This window comes from Barbus barbus (assembly GCF_936440315.1).
Source record: "Barbus barbus genome assembly, chromosome: 2".
NCBI lineage: Eukaryota > Metazoa > Chordata > Actinopteri > Cypriniformes > Cyprinidae > Barbus > Barbus barbus.
This window is the reverse complement of record NC_136730.1, coordinates 41,796,930-41,815,734: the sequence shown is the minus strand read 5'-3', so window position 1 is coordinate 41,815,734 and position 18,805 is coordinate 41,796,930. Positions and strand designations below refer to the sequence as shown.

At 34.2% G+C, this 18,805-nt stretch overlaps 1 protein-coding gene across 2 annotated transcripts; it reads right to left on the bottom strand.

Moving 5' to 3' along the window:
• Positions 1 to 2,629: 2,629 nt before the first annotated feature.
• On the bottom strand, positions 2,630 to 18,551 carry hnf4b (hepatic nuclear factor 4, beta). 2 transcript variants are annotated; one of them, XM_079445555.1, is made up of 10 exons: positions 17,899 to 18,551; positions 14,854 to 15,037; positions 13,772 to 13,866; positions 10,737 to 10,840; positions 9,021 to 9,164; positions 8,794 to 8,881; positions 7,805 to 7,957; positions 6,243 to 6,506; positions 4,756 to 4,875; positions 2,630 to 3,458 (listed from the first exon to the last, which is right to left on the bottom strand). In XM_079445555.1, the coding sequence occupies exons 1-10, from the start codon at positions 18,011 to 18,013 to the stop codon at positions 3,331 to 3,333; spliced, it is 1,395 nt and encodes a 464-aa protein (XP_079301681.1). In that variant the 5' UTR covers positions 18,014 to 18,551; the 3' UTR covers positions 2,630 to 3,330. The 2 variants fall into 2 exon arrangements, with proteins under 2 accessions (XP_079301681.1, XP_079301680.1); XM_079445554.1 differs by having other exon boundaries at positions 2,630 to 3,461; positions 17,899 to 18,546.
• Positions 18,552 to 18,805: the final 254 nt, after the last annotated feature.

The following is an 18,805-nucleotide window of genomic DNA, read 5'->3' as shown; positions in this document are numbered from 1 at the left end:
AGTGATGACAGGCATGCAGTGATACCGGATGATAGAATATGTGTCATAGATGGTTCGGATTATTGTTATAGCAAAAAAAGGTGAATTCAATTGACTGGCTTGAATTTAGACACTGCTAAAAAAAAAAAATTTGGAATAAAACACATTTCCTTCTCCATACAGTAGAGTGCTGTAGGAATTATGTACAGTAGTTTTGTAGGCCAAAATGTAAAAAGGAATTAGTATTTTAATACTTCCAATTCCATTGTCCTGAAGTCAGTGGATTTTTGTGAGTTTAGTTTTCTGGTTAAATGTCTAAAATCAGTGTTGGAGTTAATGCATTACAAGTTATGTAATCAGATTACTTTTTCAAGTAACCAGTAAAGTAATGCATTACTTTTAAAGAGTTACTTCTTCAAATAAGTAATGCAAGTTAGTTATCACTGACACCTCTCCTGTACTGTGAGAGGAATTGGGAGTGAGGTGCAGAGGCAGACACACATCCTTCAGTCTGAAGCTTATTTATTTCACCTTTACAGTTGGCAAAAAAATAACTTTTGTGGTTTTTGTTATTAAAACAAACAAACAAGTAAGCCTAGCCCAGGTGACAAAAAGTAATGCAAGAGTAATGTAATGCATGACTTTGCATAAAAAGTAACTAAGTAATGCAATTAGTTACGTTTTATGGAGTAACGCAACATTGTAATGCAGTGCACTACTTTTAAAAGTAACTTGGTGAACACAAGCTCAAGATACATTCATGTTTTATTCTATGACGTAAATTGCATCAATAACACCCCCTTGTGATTTTTAAAAAGCTTTTACTTGTCTTGAAAAAGGGTGTCTAAATGGGACTACAGTGGGGATGTTAAACATCATGACACTGAACAGGTTCACTTTCACAGCCTCATCATGTTTATAATCACAGTCTTGCAAACTATTGTAACAAATTGTAACTCTCAGGGGAAATGTTTAGTGATGTTAAAGTCATGTGATTATAACTTGCATTTAGCTTTTTACTTCTGCCGATTGAATTTATGCTTCAAAATTAATCAAATTTGTGTTACTTTGTAAAGATTGCCAAGATGAAGTGTAAGAACTACAAACTTTTGTCAGTCACAGAGCTTTTTTTCTGCGATAATCCGAAAGCCAATGGAAAAATCCTATTGGGTGTTTGTCAAGGGAATGTGGGTGATGTGAACGTCTTCAAAAAATACGTCATCACTGCAAGTACTTTATTTACAGCCGTTCAGAAGTAGATCCGATCTGACTTTCTGAAGGCCCTTAAAAACATGAAATGAATTATTTTCATTTGAATCTGAACTGGATTACAAACACACTCTCAACAGGTTTTTTTGTAGCCTACTCACTGACAAAATATGTGACCTACTTACACTGCTGTGATGAAATACTTTTTCTGGTAATTTACAGACTAGAAGTGCTATCCTGTTATGATCTCTGTCTTTCCGTTATTGCATTAATGCATCAAATTCACAATGCCTATGGTAATACCATAGTAACATAGTGGCAGTTTTTTTGCTAGCTGGGGACATGTCTTCACAGGTGAGGAGAGAAATGTATTGAACTTGGCGCAATTAAATCGTTACTAATGCATTAGCTATGATTAGTTTTGCAAGTGTGTGTGTTTATGAAATCACAGGTTTGATAAAAAAAAGAGGTCCTATTGAATAAGTGTTAACAACTGTAGTTCTTAGTTATTTGGACAGATCCGCTCGTTGTGGCTACTGTTGCCAGGGGGGCAAATATTTCTTGTTCCATCTCTTTATTGATGTATAGCCCCTCTGCTGCTGGTGACTCAGACTATCCCTCCTGAAGGCCTGACCAGCACAGCTGCTAACTTGTTTCTAACCTACAGAGAGAGGGAGAAATCAAGAGAGTCCACCCAAAACATCACCCTCGTGTCATTCCAAACCTGCATGCATTTTTTTTTAAACACAAAAGAAGATATTTTAAAGGTGTGGGTCCAATTGAAGTCCATAGTAACCAACATTCTTCAAAATATCTTTATTTGTGTTCAGCAGAAGAAAGAAATACAGTTTTGAAATGACATAAGGGTGAGTAAACGATGACAGAATTAGATTTTTGGGTAGACTATTCCTTTAAACATTGTGGTAACCTCATACATGGTAATTTAAAAGATAATATGCATTCTGTCTGAGTTCGGCAATAGTACAATGCATCTTTGCAATGATAATCTAAATAAAACTACAGTACTTAAAAGTGCTTCACATGTTCGGATTAGTTTTGTCCTCCTTCTACAGTTTTTGTAAGTAAGGTTTTGTTTGTATGGGATTATTTCTCATCACAATTTGTTCTGTTATGACTTGTTCTAAATGTATATTTATAGAGAAATAAGTCAAATAATATGAAAGCATAACAAGCACTTCCTGACATGGGAAAAGCTTCATATTGGATAATAAGCATTTGGCGCCCTCTGGTGATTTTTTTCTCTCTTTTTTATTGATCTCTAATTTATTCTAGTTTGCCTCATAGCTGAGTTCCTTTCCAAACAATTAAATAATAATTCACTTTTACCTGATAATCAACAAAAAATAAATCTAACATGAGCATAAACTGCAAAATATGTATTTAAAAAAAAAAAAGATAACAGACAACAGAAACAAACATATGATAGACTGAAAAAAATTGGTGTATTTTTTTTTCTTTGAAACAATCTTCACTCAGACATTGCTAGTAAATTTCACAAATAATTACAAAGAAATGGCAAGTAATGCACTGAATTAAATGTGCATTTTTTAAGAACAAAAACTGAAATAGTATTTTCTTGTAAAACCTATTATTTGTTTTATTTACAACAACAAGAACAAAATCACTTTTACAGTGTATGATATGATAACAAAACCATGATATTTAAGGCCTAGAGAAAAATCTCTTATATATTCCAAGTGGGGAAAAAAAAAAAAAAAAAAAAAAAAATCGGGCAGCCCTTTTTCTACATATAAGGCAGACCAACCCTCATGTGTTTGACATCTGGTATCTGATTGAACCATGAACCCATGAGAGTTGTTGAACTGTAATGTTTATGCACGTGCCCTGCCATGTCACCATCCAATAAATTAGACAATCATTTACCAGTGATCTCCATACAAAATATTTATATACTGCTTGGAGACCGTTTATTGTGTTCATTTTTCACTCTCATTAAAATTTTAACACTGTTAGATTTTAACACTATTATTAAGCATTATCCTACTCACTATGTGTAAAATATAATGACTCCTTGTTCTCAGTTTTATGTGTTTTTCAGCAGAGGTCATAAGTATATAAAGTTATTCATGTCTGTTTAACTGAGGACCTTTATACATGCGGTTAAAGGCACGTGTGGACAGTTGGCATGGCGAGACTGTTGGACATTTCTCTTGGCATGTCTGCTGCTTGTCCATGTGTGAAGACCACATGCCCGGTGTGTGTGGATAACAGGGCATCTTCAGACAAACCTGCTGCATACAAAAGGTCAGAATGTCAAAAGTGACATTAAAAATGCAGTAAATTGAAAATGCTTTGAAACTAAGTATTGTGAAAAGTGCTATGCAAATATAAGGCAGCTTGTTTCAATAATGAGAAAACATTTGCAATTACTTTTTTAAACAGAAAACTGAATTACGAGATGTAAACTTGCAATTCCAAGAAAAAAAAAGTCAAGATTGCAAAAAAGTAAATTCGGAATTCTGATAAAAAATAAATAACTGTGAGATATAAAAAGTCAGAAGAGTGAGATAAAAAGTTGCAATTACATTTTTAATTTGATTTATTTATTTTTTATTTTGTGGCGGAAACAAGCCACAAATTCCATGCAAACACTGTAAAAACCCGGGAAAATAATTATAATGGAACAAATAAGCCCTAATATTACTTAGATAATAATACTAGCCTGATAATAATAATAATAAAAATATAACGATTGTCTTGCTTTCATCAAAGGCTCTCTCTATCGTTGATACACAATACTATATGTGACCCTGGAGCACAAAACCAGTCTTAAGTCGCTGGGGTATATTTGTAACAATAGCCAAAAATACATTGTATGGGTCAAAATTATTGATTTTTCTTTTATGCCAAAAATCATTAAGACATTAAGTAAAGATCATGTTCCATGAAGATATTTTGTAATTTTCCTACTGTAAATATATCAAAACTTAATTTCTGATTAGTAATATGCATTGCTAAGAACTTCATTTGACAATTTTAAAGGAGATTTTCTCAATATTTAGATTTTTTTGCACCCGCAGATTCCAGATTTTCAAATAGTTGTATCTCGGCTAAATATTATCCGATCCTAACAAACCATACATCAATGAAAAGCTTATTTATTCAGATTTATTCAATCTCAATTTGACACTTATGACTGGCTTTCACATATTATACTATCGGCACAACCCTACTCTACAAGAAACATGGAATTAAACATGCAATTTTGAAGTAGAAAGACTGAAATTGTATTTTCTTGTAAAATATACTCCGGTAATATTTGTTTTATCTATGGAACATCTTTGAAAAAAATATTTGTTTACAGCATGATGTTTAATTTGACTGTTTGGGAGAAGCGCCTGGTCACTGCTTCATCGTATGGAAAACAGCAGCATGGATATTGTGCAAAATATCTTCTTTTATGTTCCATGGAGGTAGAAAAAGTCAAATGCGCTTGATACGACAAAGACTGTTGATTTTTGGGTGAACTATCCCTTTAAACTCTATAGGACTGACAACTTGACTACCTGTGCTTGTGATACTCACAGGAGGGTACAGGAAGGATCACGGATGTGAAGTTAGGCATTGGGATGTGCTCCATCAGTATTCCTCTAGAGAGGACAGACTCTGTAGCTGTGGTGAATATAAGTGGCTCAGGATTTGACTCTACAGAAAGGCAAAAAAAAAAAAAAAAAGTTACTGTTTTATTCCATTTCCAACTTGTTTATACTTTAACTGCAGGTAAGTCAGAAAGAGCCCCCATTCCCTCAGAGAACAAATGGTGGGTCTTATCTTAAGCCCGAGAGCTTAGACTAAGACAGATGGACTCTGGACTGAGATCTCCTATGGAATCTTAACCAGCGCTAAGTTCACTGAAGTTTATGCTGGAGAAAGTCTACAGTAACTCTCCACGATGTCTCCAGACCAGCACTGCTCATCTAAGAGTATATACTGATCCTAAATCAGCAGTATATGGAAACCCAGAGGAACTCAGGAGAGTTTATTGAATTCTTAGCAATCTTAGACTTTTGATTGAATTTTGTCTCATATGTTCCTATATGAGAAATAAACAGAGGAGAGACTATTTTTGACATACACTATGAATATAAATCTATAAAGCTTTTAAAAAGAGTTCTTATTATACAAATATACTTGAGTGTAGAATAACTATAATGTTTTCAGACACAACTGCATGTCAACTGCTAAAATGAACATGAACATAAACATGTATTATAGTTTAAATTTATATTAAATGCAATATTAGATCGCTTTTTTGACCTACTTAAGTAGGAGTTAAGTAAAAGACATTCTATAATTGCTTCTATTGTCTTTGAAATATGGTTAAAGTTATTGCTGAATGTACTGATAAGAATTTATGGTAAACTAAAATATACTGTAATGTTATTTCTATTGAAACTTGTATGTCATGTATTTAAAAATGTAATTACACAATTGTAATATTGCAATTTAGTACATTTAAAATACAGTAATTTACATGTGATTTTTACATGTATTTCAGTCATCACAATAACTGTACTTCTTTAACGCACAACAAAAGATTATTATCATGATTTTTAAAACATAATAATTTAAAATGTATCTAACATTAATTTAACAGTTAAAAAGTGTGTTGAGAAACAAGTGTGTTAGGACAGACATTTATTTTTAGTTAATTAATAATATATTATCTGCAAGTTTAGTCATTTAAAAAATGTATACGCTTAAGATTTGAGGTTTACTACATGTAACTGGCCTACAATTAAGTGCACTTATTGAAAGCATTTGATGAGAAATGAGTTCTTGATGAGATCTTTGATACTGAATTGCAGACTTGAATATCTTGGCAATCTGACCAGAGTCTGTGACATTGTTGAGATCTTTTTTACTGGAGACACATGTAAGATTTTGTCAGGAGAATAATCTGAGAAGCTTGAGACTTCAGCAAATGTCTTAATTTGATCTCCATTTAAGCTCACGGATGGCTAGGAGGAGTAATTGAGATCTCATTTGTGATTTTTAGATTGGTTTTATACCTGAGGCTAGCAGTGCTTCAGATCCTCTGCTTGCTTCTTCTCCCAGGAGCATCTCCATCAGCAGGCTGTCCACACTGGCTTTGCCCAGGAGACGCATCAGCTGCAGCTGCTCCACCATCTGCCAGGCCACACTCTGGAGTGTGGTCAGCAACAACAGCAGCTCCCCAAACCGGCCTCGCTGCTCGCGCGTGGCCTCATCCAGCAGCACCTGGGCCTGGAATCGCAGGCGGCGCACTGCCTGAGAGCACTGCAGTCCAGGACAGTCTGAAACAACACACACATCAAGATTAGCTGAGATGGCATTCGTCATTTAGTGCATGGATTGGATAATCAAGATTTGTATGTGCATGTCTGTCTGTATATCTGTGAAAAATTATATTTCAATAAGCAACAGACAGATCATTAAACTCTTAGGACAGACAGCTGCAAATGATTTTGGGGGAAAAATTCCAAATCAAGAATTGAAAGCAAGTCAGTTCTTCAGTTCTGAATTTTGTCCAACTCTTTTGTAAAGTTTTTTTTTTTTTTCCATACACTGTAAAACATTTTTTTTTTTCCTTTTTTATTTTTTTAAGTAAAATTGGAGCATGTTTTAGAAGAAAATAGTATTTAAGATTTTTATACTTTAACATTTTTGCTAAATTTACTATCAATTTCAGAGTGAAGGTTTTTTTTTTTTTTTTTTTTTTTTTTTTTTTAAATGACATCACTTCCTGGGTAAGAATGTCATTAAGGCTTTTGTAATGTAAAGCATATTACAAAAAACTAACAGGATGGAAATTATTTGCACAGGTAACACATACTGTATAAAATCATTCGCAATTGAAATTTTCAAGAAAATGTATTTTGTACAGAAAAAATGGCCAAAATATATTTGTTATTTATGCTAAATATATGTTGTAAACAGTAAAGCTCAATTAAATATATTTTTGAAATTGTAAAAAAATATTGAAATACACAGAATGTAGTTTCTACCTTCATATGCCAAAATCAAAACTAGATCTACGATTAAATTATTTATTTATTTATTTTTATGTGCAAAGTTCACGTGTTATTTCTTCACACATTATAGACAACAAATAAAGTTTTTCTTCAAATGTGACAAAATTTTATTTATTTATTATATTTATTTATTCTAAAATATTTTGAAACATATTGTAGCAAATATATTTTTGGGCTAATATATATATATATTAACAAAAATAAATATATTAAAAAAAGAAAAAAAAAGAGAAAAACCTGTAATATTTTACATTTTAGCTTTATATGTTAGATTGTAGCACATGGTACAAAAATGGCCTCTGCTGAAACAAAGGAAAATGAAACAAAGCAAATCTTACTGACCAACCTGGCTCCACTCTTATAATCAGACCTCCAGGCCAACAGGCAGGAAAGTCTATAACTCAACAATCCTCACCAGCATGTCCCAGATATTAATAGATCCCCATAAAACATCATGAAACCAAGAGAGACAGAACAACCAAAGAGTGCCAGGAACAAGTGCAGACGCTCCTGGCATGGACAGAGTTTGACTGGGAACACAGCGGTGATCCCTGACTAACCTGGGGCGAAGAAGATGATGGTTTTGAGACAGACAAATTCAGTGTCTGTGATGTTCAGCTCTTTCAGAGGTCTCACCAGCTCTTCCAGGATACGAGTGGCTACCTTGGACATCTCCTGCTCGGTGCCTCGAACAGGAATGATGAAGTCATTTCCTGTACAAACACAGTATATTGACAAATCATGCTAACATTAAGGTTGTTACTTTCGAGCCAATAGCTCTGTAACTTAAAAAACAAAAACAAACAAACAACAAAAACAGCAAGTATTTGTATAATTTATAAACTGGAACAGGTACTTAAAAATGTATTGATTATAAATTTTATAACATTTATACAGTGCCAATAAAGACACATATTGAAATCAATATTATTATACTATTAAGGTACTATTATAGTTTTTTTGTTTAAAACTTTGTTTTAAATTATTAGTATTTTTTGTTTTCATTTTAATTTCAGTTTAAGTTTTCATAATTTTGCTGTGTTTTTGTCATTTTAAAATATATGGATATTTAAAAAATATAAATATCTTATTTAAAATTGTAATTCAGTTGTATTTAATTATGTCTACATATATCTTTTCATTTCGGTTATTTTAGTGCATCAAGTTAAACTAATCGGCAACTAGCTGAAATAAAATATGAAATGTTTTTATTTATTTACAATAAAATAATAAAATGTATTTATTTATTTATATACTGTACTTTATTTCATTTTTATTTTAAACAAACAAACAAACAAGTAAAAAAAAAAGTTTTAGTTAAATAATGACTGCAATTTATTTCCTGGTAAGTGCAAATCTTTCAAGAATAGTTCACTAGTTTGTGAGGTAAATCTAATATGATTTCCATTTTTTTTAAATAGTAAGTTTAATTTAAATTTATGCATTTTAATAATTTATCTAATGCATACAATATGATTGCGACATGAAAAATGTAGTGCAAACAGGAATGGCCCGTCTTTAAGTGAACCCAACCCAGCCATCCGCTCACCCAGCAGGATGATGTCATTGTAGGGAAGTGAACGTCGTGCCACCCCGAAGATGAGGTGCTCAGCAGAGTGAGCTCTTAACAGTGCCACCTGCACACACACACACACACACACACACACAAACACACGCACACGCACACACACACACACACACACACACACACACACACATACTCAGGACAGGAAGTGACAGCTCATGATCAAACAAACAGGTCAGGAACAGGCCTACCCTGTCATCCACCGAGAGCTCGCAGAACTCAGGGATGCGCTTCGCCCATTCCACTAGGAGGAGTAGCTGCTGTTTCATGGATTCACACACATCTCCCACGCCGGCTATCTTCTTGGAGTTGATGTCCCTCATGGGATTCTGGTTCTGCAGATGGCAGAATGACTCTGAGCTTAATATGAATAGTTCAATTACAGTTATGTTTGCATTTATGCATTTCCCAGAGGCCTTTATCCAAAGCGACTTACAACAGAGAAGCATAAGCGGTAACACTTTATTTCGATAGTCCAGACATTCTACTAACAGTAAGTAACTACATGTCAACTAGCAGTCATTAGAGTATTATTAGGCTGTCTGTTTAATATCTTCTAACACTTTATTTTGATGGGTCCACAACATACAATATACTAACAATCAGAAATTTTGCAAGTATACGTCAACTTATTCTACTAACCCTAAACCTACCCTGCTGAGAGTTAGTAGACATGTAGTTGCACATTAATGAGAATTAGTTGACATGTAGTTAAAAAGTTACTTATAGTTAGTAGCATGTCTAAAGTGGACTATCGAAATAAAGTGTAACCACATAAGCAATTTGTCTCAGAGTGAGCCGTATTTGCAGTATGCAATGGCACGTTTATAATAAAGCTAGAGCAGAGGAAAAATTCAGAGGAGTGAAAGAAGAAGATTTTCTATGTTTTGGTTTGCAAGTGCATTGGTTTAGGGTTATGGAGTGTGTTTTCAGCTGCTTCCTAAAAGTTGTAATGGTTTCAGCTGTTTGGAGGTTGGCAGCTCTTTCCGCCAGAGAGGAGCAGAGAGGGTGAAGGTTCTGGAAAGTGATTTTGTGCCTCATTGTGAAGAAACACCAAGCTGAAGATAAAAATGGGCCAGCATGAAAATATTTTTTATAACATGATTCGAGCTCAAGAAGCAAAATGTGTGAGGCAAAGCTATGGTTCTGATCCTTTTAGATGTATAATCCAAGACTGTAAGGTCCTTCAAAAAATAAACAAACAAACAAACATCTTGACAGATGAAATAAAAATAAATATTGTGATTTTCAATCGTTTCCTCTTATTTTCATGCTTTTTTTTGTCTTATTTGAACCCTTGTGCAGTGTTGAAAATCTGAAACTCACTGTGTTCTTGTCAGAAATGACTGACCTGCATTTAAATCTCTCATTAGCACAGTTTTTCTTTCTTTTTATTTAATGATTTGTCATAGTTTTTGAGTGAAAAAAGATTTATTGGTGGCTAATTTTGTCAGTGCTAACTCAAAAACAGAGGTCCATAAGTTTAGATCACTGAGGTCTATGACCAATCAGTTCCAAAAGGAAATCCAAAACCTGTGTTAATCGAAAGAAAAAAGTTAATACAATGATTGAATTCAGGATTTAGTAACAATATAGCACACCAAGAAATTTAAGTTTTTTTTTTTTGTTGGCTGGTCATTTTTGCATCCCCAAAATTCCCCAAAAAGTCCAATGCACCAATTATACTGGAAGAAGATACTGTAACCCTCTCTGCGTCAAAATGACCTGGACACAACATGAGGGTTAAACCAATTTAAGTCATTCTGAGGTCAAATGTCCCCTGTTGGCTTTCTCATTTAAATCATTGTTTATGATTTATACTGTTTACTCTTAAAGTGTATTGTGTAAGAAAAGGATATTGTTTACAAATGTGAATGTTTTCAAAGTAAGTTCAGCAGAAAGTTCACCTGATGAGTGCAAGCCTCTGCCTGCATCAGCACATCAATAGTGAGAGTCCCAACGCCTTGACCTTCTCGACGACAGCTGATACGGTCACGCTCATTCTGAACAGCTAAGAGACACAAACAAAGAGAAAAATAACAACTTTCCTAATGTGTTACCTGATAGAAAACAGATAACGGTATAGCCAGTGGATGCACTTAAAACACACACACACACACACACACACACACACACACACACACACACACACACACACACACACACACACACACACACACACATACACACACACACACACACATATATTTTATTTTATGATGTTGCTGTGGCTCTGTGTCTCCATTAAATTTTGCAACAACTTGAAGCCCCCAACACTTATGTCAGAGTTCTTTTTGTGGACTATAAATCTGCATTTAATACAATTATTCCAGTTAAAGTTTTTGATAAGGTAAAGCAATTGGGGATTCAACACTCCCTTGCTCTTTGGATTTTTTTGCAGAACAGAACACAAGTAGTTAAAATTAATAATACATTTTCAAGTCTTAAGACAATTAGTGTGGGGGCCCACAAGGATGTGTACTGTCCCCATTATTGTACTCTGTATACACTAATGATTGTGTTTCACATTGTAAATCAGTGCAAATTTTTAAGTTTGCAGATGACTACATTAATTGTCTTAATAACAAATAATAATGAATTGGACTATAGAAGGGAGGTTTCTACACTGTTTGAATGGAGTTATACTCATAATCTGAAGTTGAATGTCTTAAAAACAAAGGAAATGGTGTTTGGTTTCTGACGGTGGAAAAATGCTGTCTCGCCATTGACTATTAATGGTCAGCACATTGAAAAGGTTCAATGTTTTAAGTTTCTCAGGACTACCATCTCTGCAACATTAAAAGTGGGACAACAACCTAAGAGGCATTGCGAAAAAATCTCATCAAAGGCTTTTTTTCTTAAGACAGCTTGAAAAGTTTGGTGTATGTAAAGTCGGTATGCTCAATTTTTATAGAGCTGTTATTGAAAGCGTGCTGACTTTTTCACTTACAGTATGGTTTGGTAGCTCCAAAGTACAGCAGAGAAGTCAGATTTGTAATATCATTCGAGCTGCTTCAAAAATTATTGGCTGTGATCTTCCCACTATTGATGAGATCTCTCACATTTGCAGAAAAAAAGGTTTAATAATCCTGAAAGACCCCTTACATCCAGCCAGACACCTCTTTATGCCTCTTCCTTCAGGTAGAGCAATTAAAACTAAGTCTACACGTTTTCTGAACAGCACTTATTATAGAATTGTCCATGCTCTTAATTCCTCTGGTATCTATGCATCTTCATTTCACTCCTTATAATTTATAGGACATGTATGTATAGTTGGATTTATGTATGTGTATTTTTTATTTTTATTTTTTTTGGCCAAACACCATAGTTGTTTGGAATTTGCTTGGTGAGCTCATATATATTTATATATATATTCATTCCTCATTCATTCATTTTCTTCATTATGATATTGAGACATATATATATATATATATATATATATATATATGTATATATACTGTATATAGTTACTGCCACTGTGTGACATCCTTACAAAAAAGCAGATAAAATAATACTGATGAAATAAAAGGCTACTTAAGTGTACTTGAAGGGAATACAGGCTCTTACACACTTAAGTACACTTTTAAAAAGTAAAAAAATGCCAAATTAGAAGTTATACTTTAAACTAAGTTTTAAATCATTATGTTTTAATATTTTTTTGTTCTGCTTTATTAGTTGACTAGCATACTTAAGCACATGTAAAGTATGTTGTTATAATTTTAATTTACATTTATGATTAATTTATTTGAAATGCACTGAATTGCAGTTTCATCACTACAAGTGTGTAATTACAAGCACATTTAAATACATGATATGCGAGTTTAAATAGAAATGACATTAAATTATATTTTAGTTTACCATAAATGCTTGTCTGTACAGTCAGCAGAATGCTTTAACCATATTTCAATAGTAGTAAATATGAAATCATATATCATGACATACTTAAGCGCTACTTAAGAGGACAAAAACCTTCAGCTACAGTAACTACAATATAATACAATTTAGACTATAACACATTTAATTCATTTCATTTAATTGCCATTAACATGCTATTGAGTCTCTTAAAATGTTACATTCAGTTCATACTTTTTCATTTGCAAATATTGTTTTAAAGCAAATAATTTTTTTAATAATAATTTTTTTGAAGTATGCCAAAGTATACTTCTTTTTCACAAGGGCAATTAGTGCATTTATACGGTTAGCTATGCACTTTTTCTTCAATATCTGTTTGAAAAGCATCCCTGCCCAACACAGAAAGAGCTTGAAGTGGAAATAAGTATCATTTATTTTGTGTGGAGTTTGTGGACCAAACTGAAACAACATGCAACATTTTCAACCAAAACATTGTAAGCCAGCTTATAGTGAGTTTTAGAGTCTCACTGACAAGCTTTAGAGAGTGAAAAAGTTACAGGTGCATCTTACTCAAAGAAAACAACGACTTTTAGCACTTTGGAGAGACACTGATACCTTCACCAGGGTCACTCAGCATTACTGTATTTCTGGAGCTGTGTTACTTATTACATGGACACAGCTTCATCCCGCTGAAAGCACGAGCTCTATTCTATACGTGGGAAGGACACTGTGAAACTTGGCATTTTTAATACAATATTTGATGAGATGTCTTAGACTCATGGCTCAGAACAACACCTTTATAAAGCTTTAATCAATGGCCCAGATACTTTTACATTGTTTCTTTGCTTTTCACCTTGAGAGTATATTACAATTTATATGATGGTTTTGGCAATTGCCTTATTATAATAGTTTGAGTTCACCCAGTTGTTCAATATCTTTAATTCAGAGAGCGATGCAGACATTCACAAGTATTGGGATAAGTCCAATAACTCAATTAGTTTATATGCAGGCCTAGTCCAGATCCGTGACCTTGAAAAAACTCTTGAAATTCTGCATCATAAACTAAAATGAAATGGACTCAGGCTTTTACCTTCTTTCCTCATGCCGGCTCTGAAGCACTTTCGAAGTCTGCAGTATCGACATTGGTTTCTTTTGTCTTTGTCCACCACACACTGCCTGCTGAACCTTCACACACAAAGACAGAAGTACATAGGCAACTATAATTCTCACATTTGAAGAGGTCCAATGAAACACTTCAGGTCATGCTCTTACACATTCTGATGAAGGTGGTCACAGATCAGATTATTTCTTTATAGGACACACACATTGTGTTCATTTATAGATGGGCTCCTGCCACAAAGACAATATATCAGTCAACTCCTGTGGAAATGTGAAATAACATTTCTGCTGTATATCATGTGATGCTGTACAGGACTGCATAGCCTAGAATACAAATCCATATTGTCTGCATTTGAAACACTAATTATTAATTTCATGAAATATTTCTGTAAATTTTATAAAATTCATACAAAAAAATAAAAATGCTAACTGTATTTTGTAAATTATATTTAGTGTTTTTTTTATGTAATTTAATTTTCTTTTCTTTCTAAAGTTATTTTAGCAGTATTTATATACTATCATTTCCAGCTTTTATCTTAATTTTATTTTTATTTTTTAGTAATTGTGTTAGGCCTATGTGCTTTTCTCATTTCTATTAATTTTTTCCAGTGTTAGTTTTTACTTATTTCCAGTTTGTCTAATTTTAGCCTTTCATCTTTTATTTCAAATAGTCACCATTTCAACTAATTTTGTGTTGCAATTTAATGTTTTGTGTTTCTACTAATATTTCTACTTTATGTTATTTCAGCTTTAATTAAATTAACAAATATATTTTAGTCAATAACCCTGGTATCTTGTATTTTCAATCCTACGTTTCATTCTTTGCCAGCTTTTATGGGATCCTACACTGGCTTTCATTGTGCTTTCAGTGAGCATTAATTAATTAGCCGTGTCTGAAAAGTCTTTTGTCTCTAACTTGACCTTTAAAAACCTATATTGCTTACTGCTTTGCCTAACAACAATTCATAGAGGCCATACTAGCATGTTTAGAGATGAATTAAAAGTGATTTTAAGTGTATTAAGCACATATAGTGGATAGTTGTCAGTTCTCACCTGCATGTGTAGGCATGGTTCTTGCGCACACTCCTCCTGAAGAAGCCCTTGCAGCCATCGCAGCTGGACGCACCGTAGTGTTTCCCTGTAGCTCTGTCTGCGCAGATAGCACAGAGATTCATGCTGCTCTGCTGCGGCGCAGCCACTGGTACTGATGCAGGCACATGTCCTGGAATTAGTGGCTCTTCATTGGAAAAAGAGTGGACAAAACAGAATTTGACATCTGTAGCACCACTTTGACAATGTAGATGCTACCATTTATTTAATGCTTTTGAAAGGTCTCATATGCTCACCAAGGTTGCATTTATTTGATAAAAAATTTGTAAAAACAGTAATATTGTGAAATATTATTACAGTTTAAAATAACTGTTTTCTATTTTAATATATATTTTAAAATGTAATTTCATTTTCAGTATCATTGTCTTCAGTGTCACATGATCCTTCAGAAATCATTCTAACAAGCTGATTTGCTGCAAAAAAAACATTTCTTATTATCGTCAAAGCAAAAAACAGTTAATATTTTTGAGGAACTTGTGATTTTTTTTTCAAGCAAGATTCTTTAATGAATAGAAAGTTCAAAAGACCATCTTTTTTTTTTTTTTTTTTTACTTTTTGTAACATTACAAAAGTATTTACTGTCACTTTTTTGAATTTAAACTATAATTTTAAATTTAATTCATCTTTGCTGAATAAAAGTTCATTCAGAACGCTTCCTCCATTGAAAAAGTTCATCCACTGTTGTTCTCTCACATCAAAATCCACCTACATATTTGTTTAGGACTGTTTTCGCTTGTAAACGAAATGTCTTTGGTCTGTGCATATTTCTCACCTGATTCTGACGAGATGACTTTTTCACCGGGGAAGCCAATATTATGGATAGAGGACTCATGTTTTAACCGGAGGCAATGGTTTGAAGTTATAAATGAAGTCTTAATGATGGTTTTCACGTCACAAGTTGACAATTCATTGGCTGGAGTCATGTAGATTATTTGTGGATTATTGTGATGTTTTTATCAGCTGTTTGGACTCTTATTCTGACGGCACCCATTCACTCCAGCATTCATTGATGAGCAAGTGATGCAATGCTATTCTGCAAATATGTTCCAAAGAAGATACATACTCATCTACATCTTGGATGGCCTGAGGTTGAGTAAAATGTCAGAATTTTTTATGAAACTTTATTAATACACAAGATTGTTTTTAGTTTTTTTCATGTAAAATACCATTGAGAAAAAATAAATACTAATAATTGTCAGTCCCCCTGTTGCAGATCCCTGACGTAAATCATTGCAATTCCAACTCAGCGGAGGAAACGTGTCCAATCACCCAGTGGATTATCCGCCCGGCATCAGAGTGTCTGTACTTATTACTTTGTGAAAGTGAAACTCCATTTAATTAAACAGGTCAGTGAAAAGACTCAGTCTACTGCTATTTCCCAGGTAATTTCGCAGTGTTAGCTAAAATTTAATTCAATTCCCTCATGTGTTGCATTAAATTGCGCTCAGGATTTGATTGCCACCAGTTTGCATCCCAAGCCAGCGAACATCACATCTTCACTTAGGCAATGCAGGAATAAAGCCTAATGTATGCAAATAATACACTCAGCACTTTAAAGCCACTCAGAGAGGTAATATGCTCTAACATACAGAACGCCTCTGGGTTCAAAGGGCAGTTATATTATATTAAGTCTACAATGCTTCTGGCACCCACGCATGTGTGCTTTGGTAAGATGGATCCAGTATGTCTGAATCAGCAGCGCTTCTAATGATTAAAGAAAATGAGATTATAATGGAAAGCAGGAACAGGTTGAAGTGGTGCACATAGGCTTTTGAAAAGTCCTCTTATGACCAGACAGTAATTGAAATAGCAGCATCTCATGCTATAGGAACTAATGTCATTGCGAAGTTACCTTTTAGTGCCCTGCTCTGTGAGCAAATGGCCTAAACACTCAAGTATGGAGGAGTTTACAAATGAGAGTGGTTAAACACATGCTCTACTTGGCTTGCATTGCAGTTCTCCATGTTCATTGGCAGCAGACATGCATACAAATGCTGACAGACCGCTTTTAAACATTTATCTTTGTGTTTATGTTTTAACTCAACCGAGCATGTAGTGTATATGCAACTCAAATGCAATATCAATCATCTTCAAACAAGCCTCCCCTGCTGAAAAGACCAACTTTGCTGGTCAACAGCATAAATTGTATTTTGGAAGCTGGGATGGAGAATGGGATGCTACTGCTGCACTTCTGTGGGATTGTTAACTAGGCCACTGACTTTACACTTGTTTTTTTTGTTTTATCTATCAATTTATCTCCATTTCATTTCAAGAATGTCAAGGTGAGACAAATGTCTCAATATCATAATGAAGAAAATGAATGAACGAGGAATGAATATATATATATATATATATATATATATACATACTGATATGGATCAGAGTCATTAAATGTAAATTTGAAATCAGTATAAAAACCATATGAAACCAACATGTACACAAAGAGTACAATTCTTTTTCATAGACATACTTAATGTATAAGTCAGTGCCCCGACTACCTCAACAAACCACACTTTTTTGTTCAACCAGATTAATTAGAAAGATCATGCTGTTTTACATGGATAAGCTGGTTTACTAAAGCATTAACTAAATTCTCAGAACTTTGGCTAAGGGTTTGGCAAGGTTTTCTCAAAGTTATGAACAAAGAGTAACATTAATAGAATGTTCATTTATATATCAGTACTTGGTTCAGAATGTTAGAGAACATTTAAAAGTATGGTTCCCATAATGTTTTCAAAATTATCAAATGGAATGCTTCCTTAAAAATTTTTTTTTAAATATTTGGAACATTCCAAGAACATTCAGAAATTCTTAGACAAAACATTCTTCGAACATACTTTTGTTAGCTGGTTTGGGCAGATAATCTGAAAAGCTGTTTTTTTAGCAGGATCTTCAAGTCCACAATATCCATGAGGCCTATCTTCAGAAATCATTATTGTCTTTTTGCGTCAATGAGTAATGAGTTAGCAGACCAAAGGTTAGACGTACCCGTTTGTAGAGGAAGAACACGTAGGCCTTCAAACTCCAGCATGGTGAAAGTGGGGTCCAGGGTTATTCCATAGTCTGTTGCACTTAGGTCGAGTGAAGTCCCAGAGAGCTTCATGGCAAAGTCAGGATTTGGCCTGTATGTAAGAATCAACACCACACTGTAAAGCTCACCAGAGTTTCACTCAATGGCCTGTTGAGTCCATCCGAGCTTGTAAACGGTTCAGCCTCAGCACATCAGTGCGCTCTTGGATCTTTTACTCTGCCCTTCCCAATCAATGGACTTCAAATGGTGGAATCACATAGAGATCGTTGTTCTACCATACGTTGTCTGCACCCAGGAACTGAAGCGGAGCTCTTTGATTTCGCTGAGGATACAGTAATTAATGTCCAAGACTCATCAGAGCTAGACTGATAGAGAGGCTGAGATTTTGCCAAATGTCGATGTGTTTGCTGTTCTCTTATCAGTGTAGAGGGAATCATAAAGGGGAGGGATCTGGACCAGGTAAACATGACTCATGTCTTCAGTGGGAAATAACTTCAAGCTCATATTTATTGTTCAGTAACAACAGCGTAGCGTTGCTTCGTTGGTGGATTTGCGTTCTTTCAGAGATGCATGTTAAGGCCATGAGTAGCACTGAGACCTAAAGCAGGATCACACGCTTGTCCCGTGCAGGCGTATTCTGAATTATAGAAGTTTGCGAGGTGTTTTGGAGGCTGGATGTCCATCTCTTTTCTTCAGGAGAACAGCCAGGAGCTTTTATTTTCAAACTTTGCCCTTTTGCTTATTTGCTATCAGGTCAGCGGTGCTATTGATCAAAGGCAGCATGATAACATGCTATTGCGTTACATTCCTTCTCTTTTGCCACATTCAAATTGTATCACATTTTAATAAGATTAACTTGAGCCC

Excerpts from the sequence above, each read along its gene's own strand:
- hnf4b (XM_079445554.1), bottom strand. The coding sequence starts at position 18,013 with ATGAAGCTCTCTGGGACTTCACTCGACCTAAGTGCAACAGACTATGGA. Across the intron at positions 15,038-17,898 it reads TGTTCTTCCTCTACAAACGG|AGCCACTAATTCCAGGACAT; the intron begins GTACGTCTAACC and ends TTTCCAATGAAG. Across the intron at positions 6,507-7,804 it reads CATCATCTTCTTCGCCCCAG|ACTGTCCTGGACTGCAGTGC; the intron begins GTTAGTCAGGGA and ends GTGTTGTTTCAG.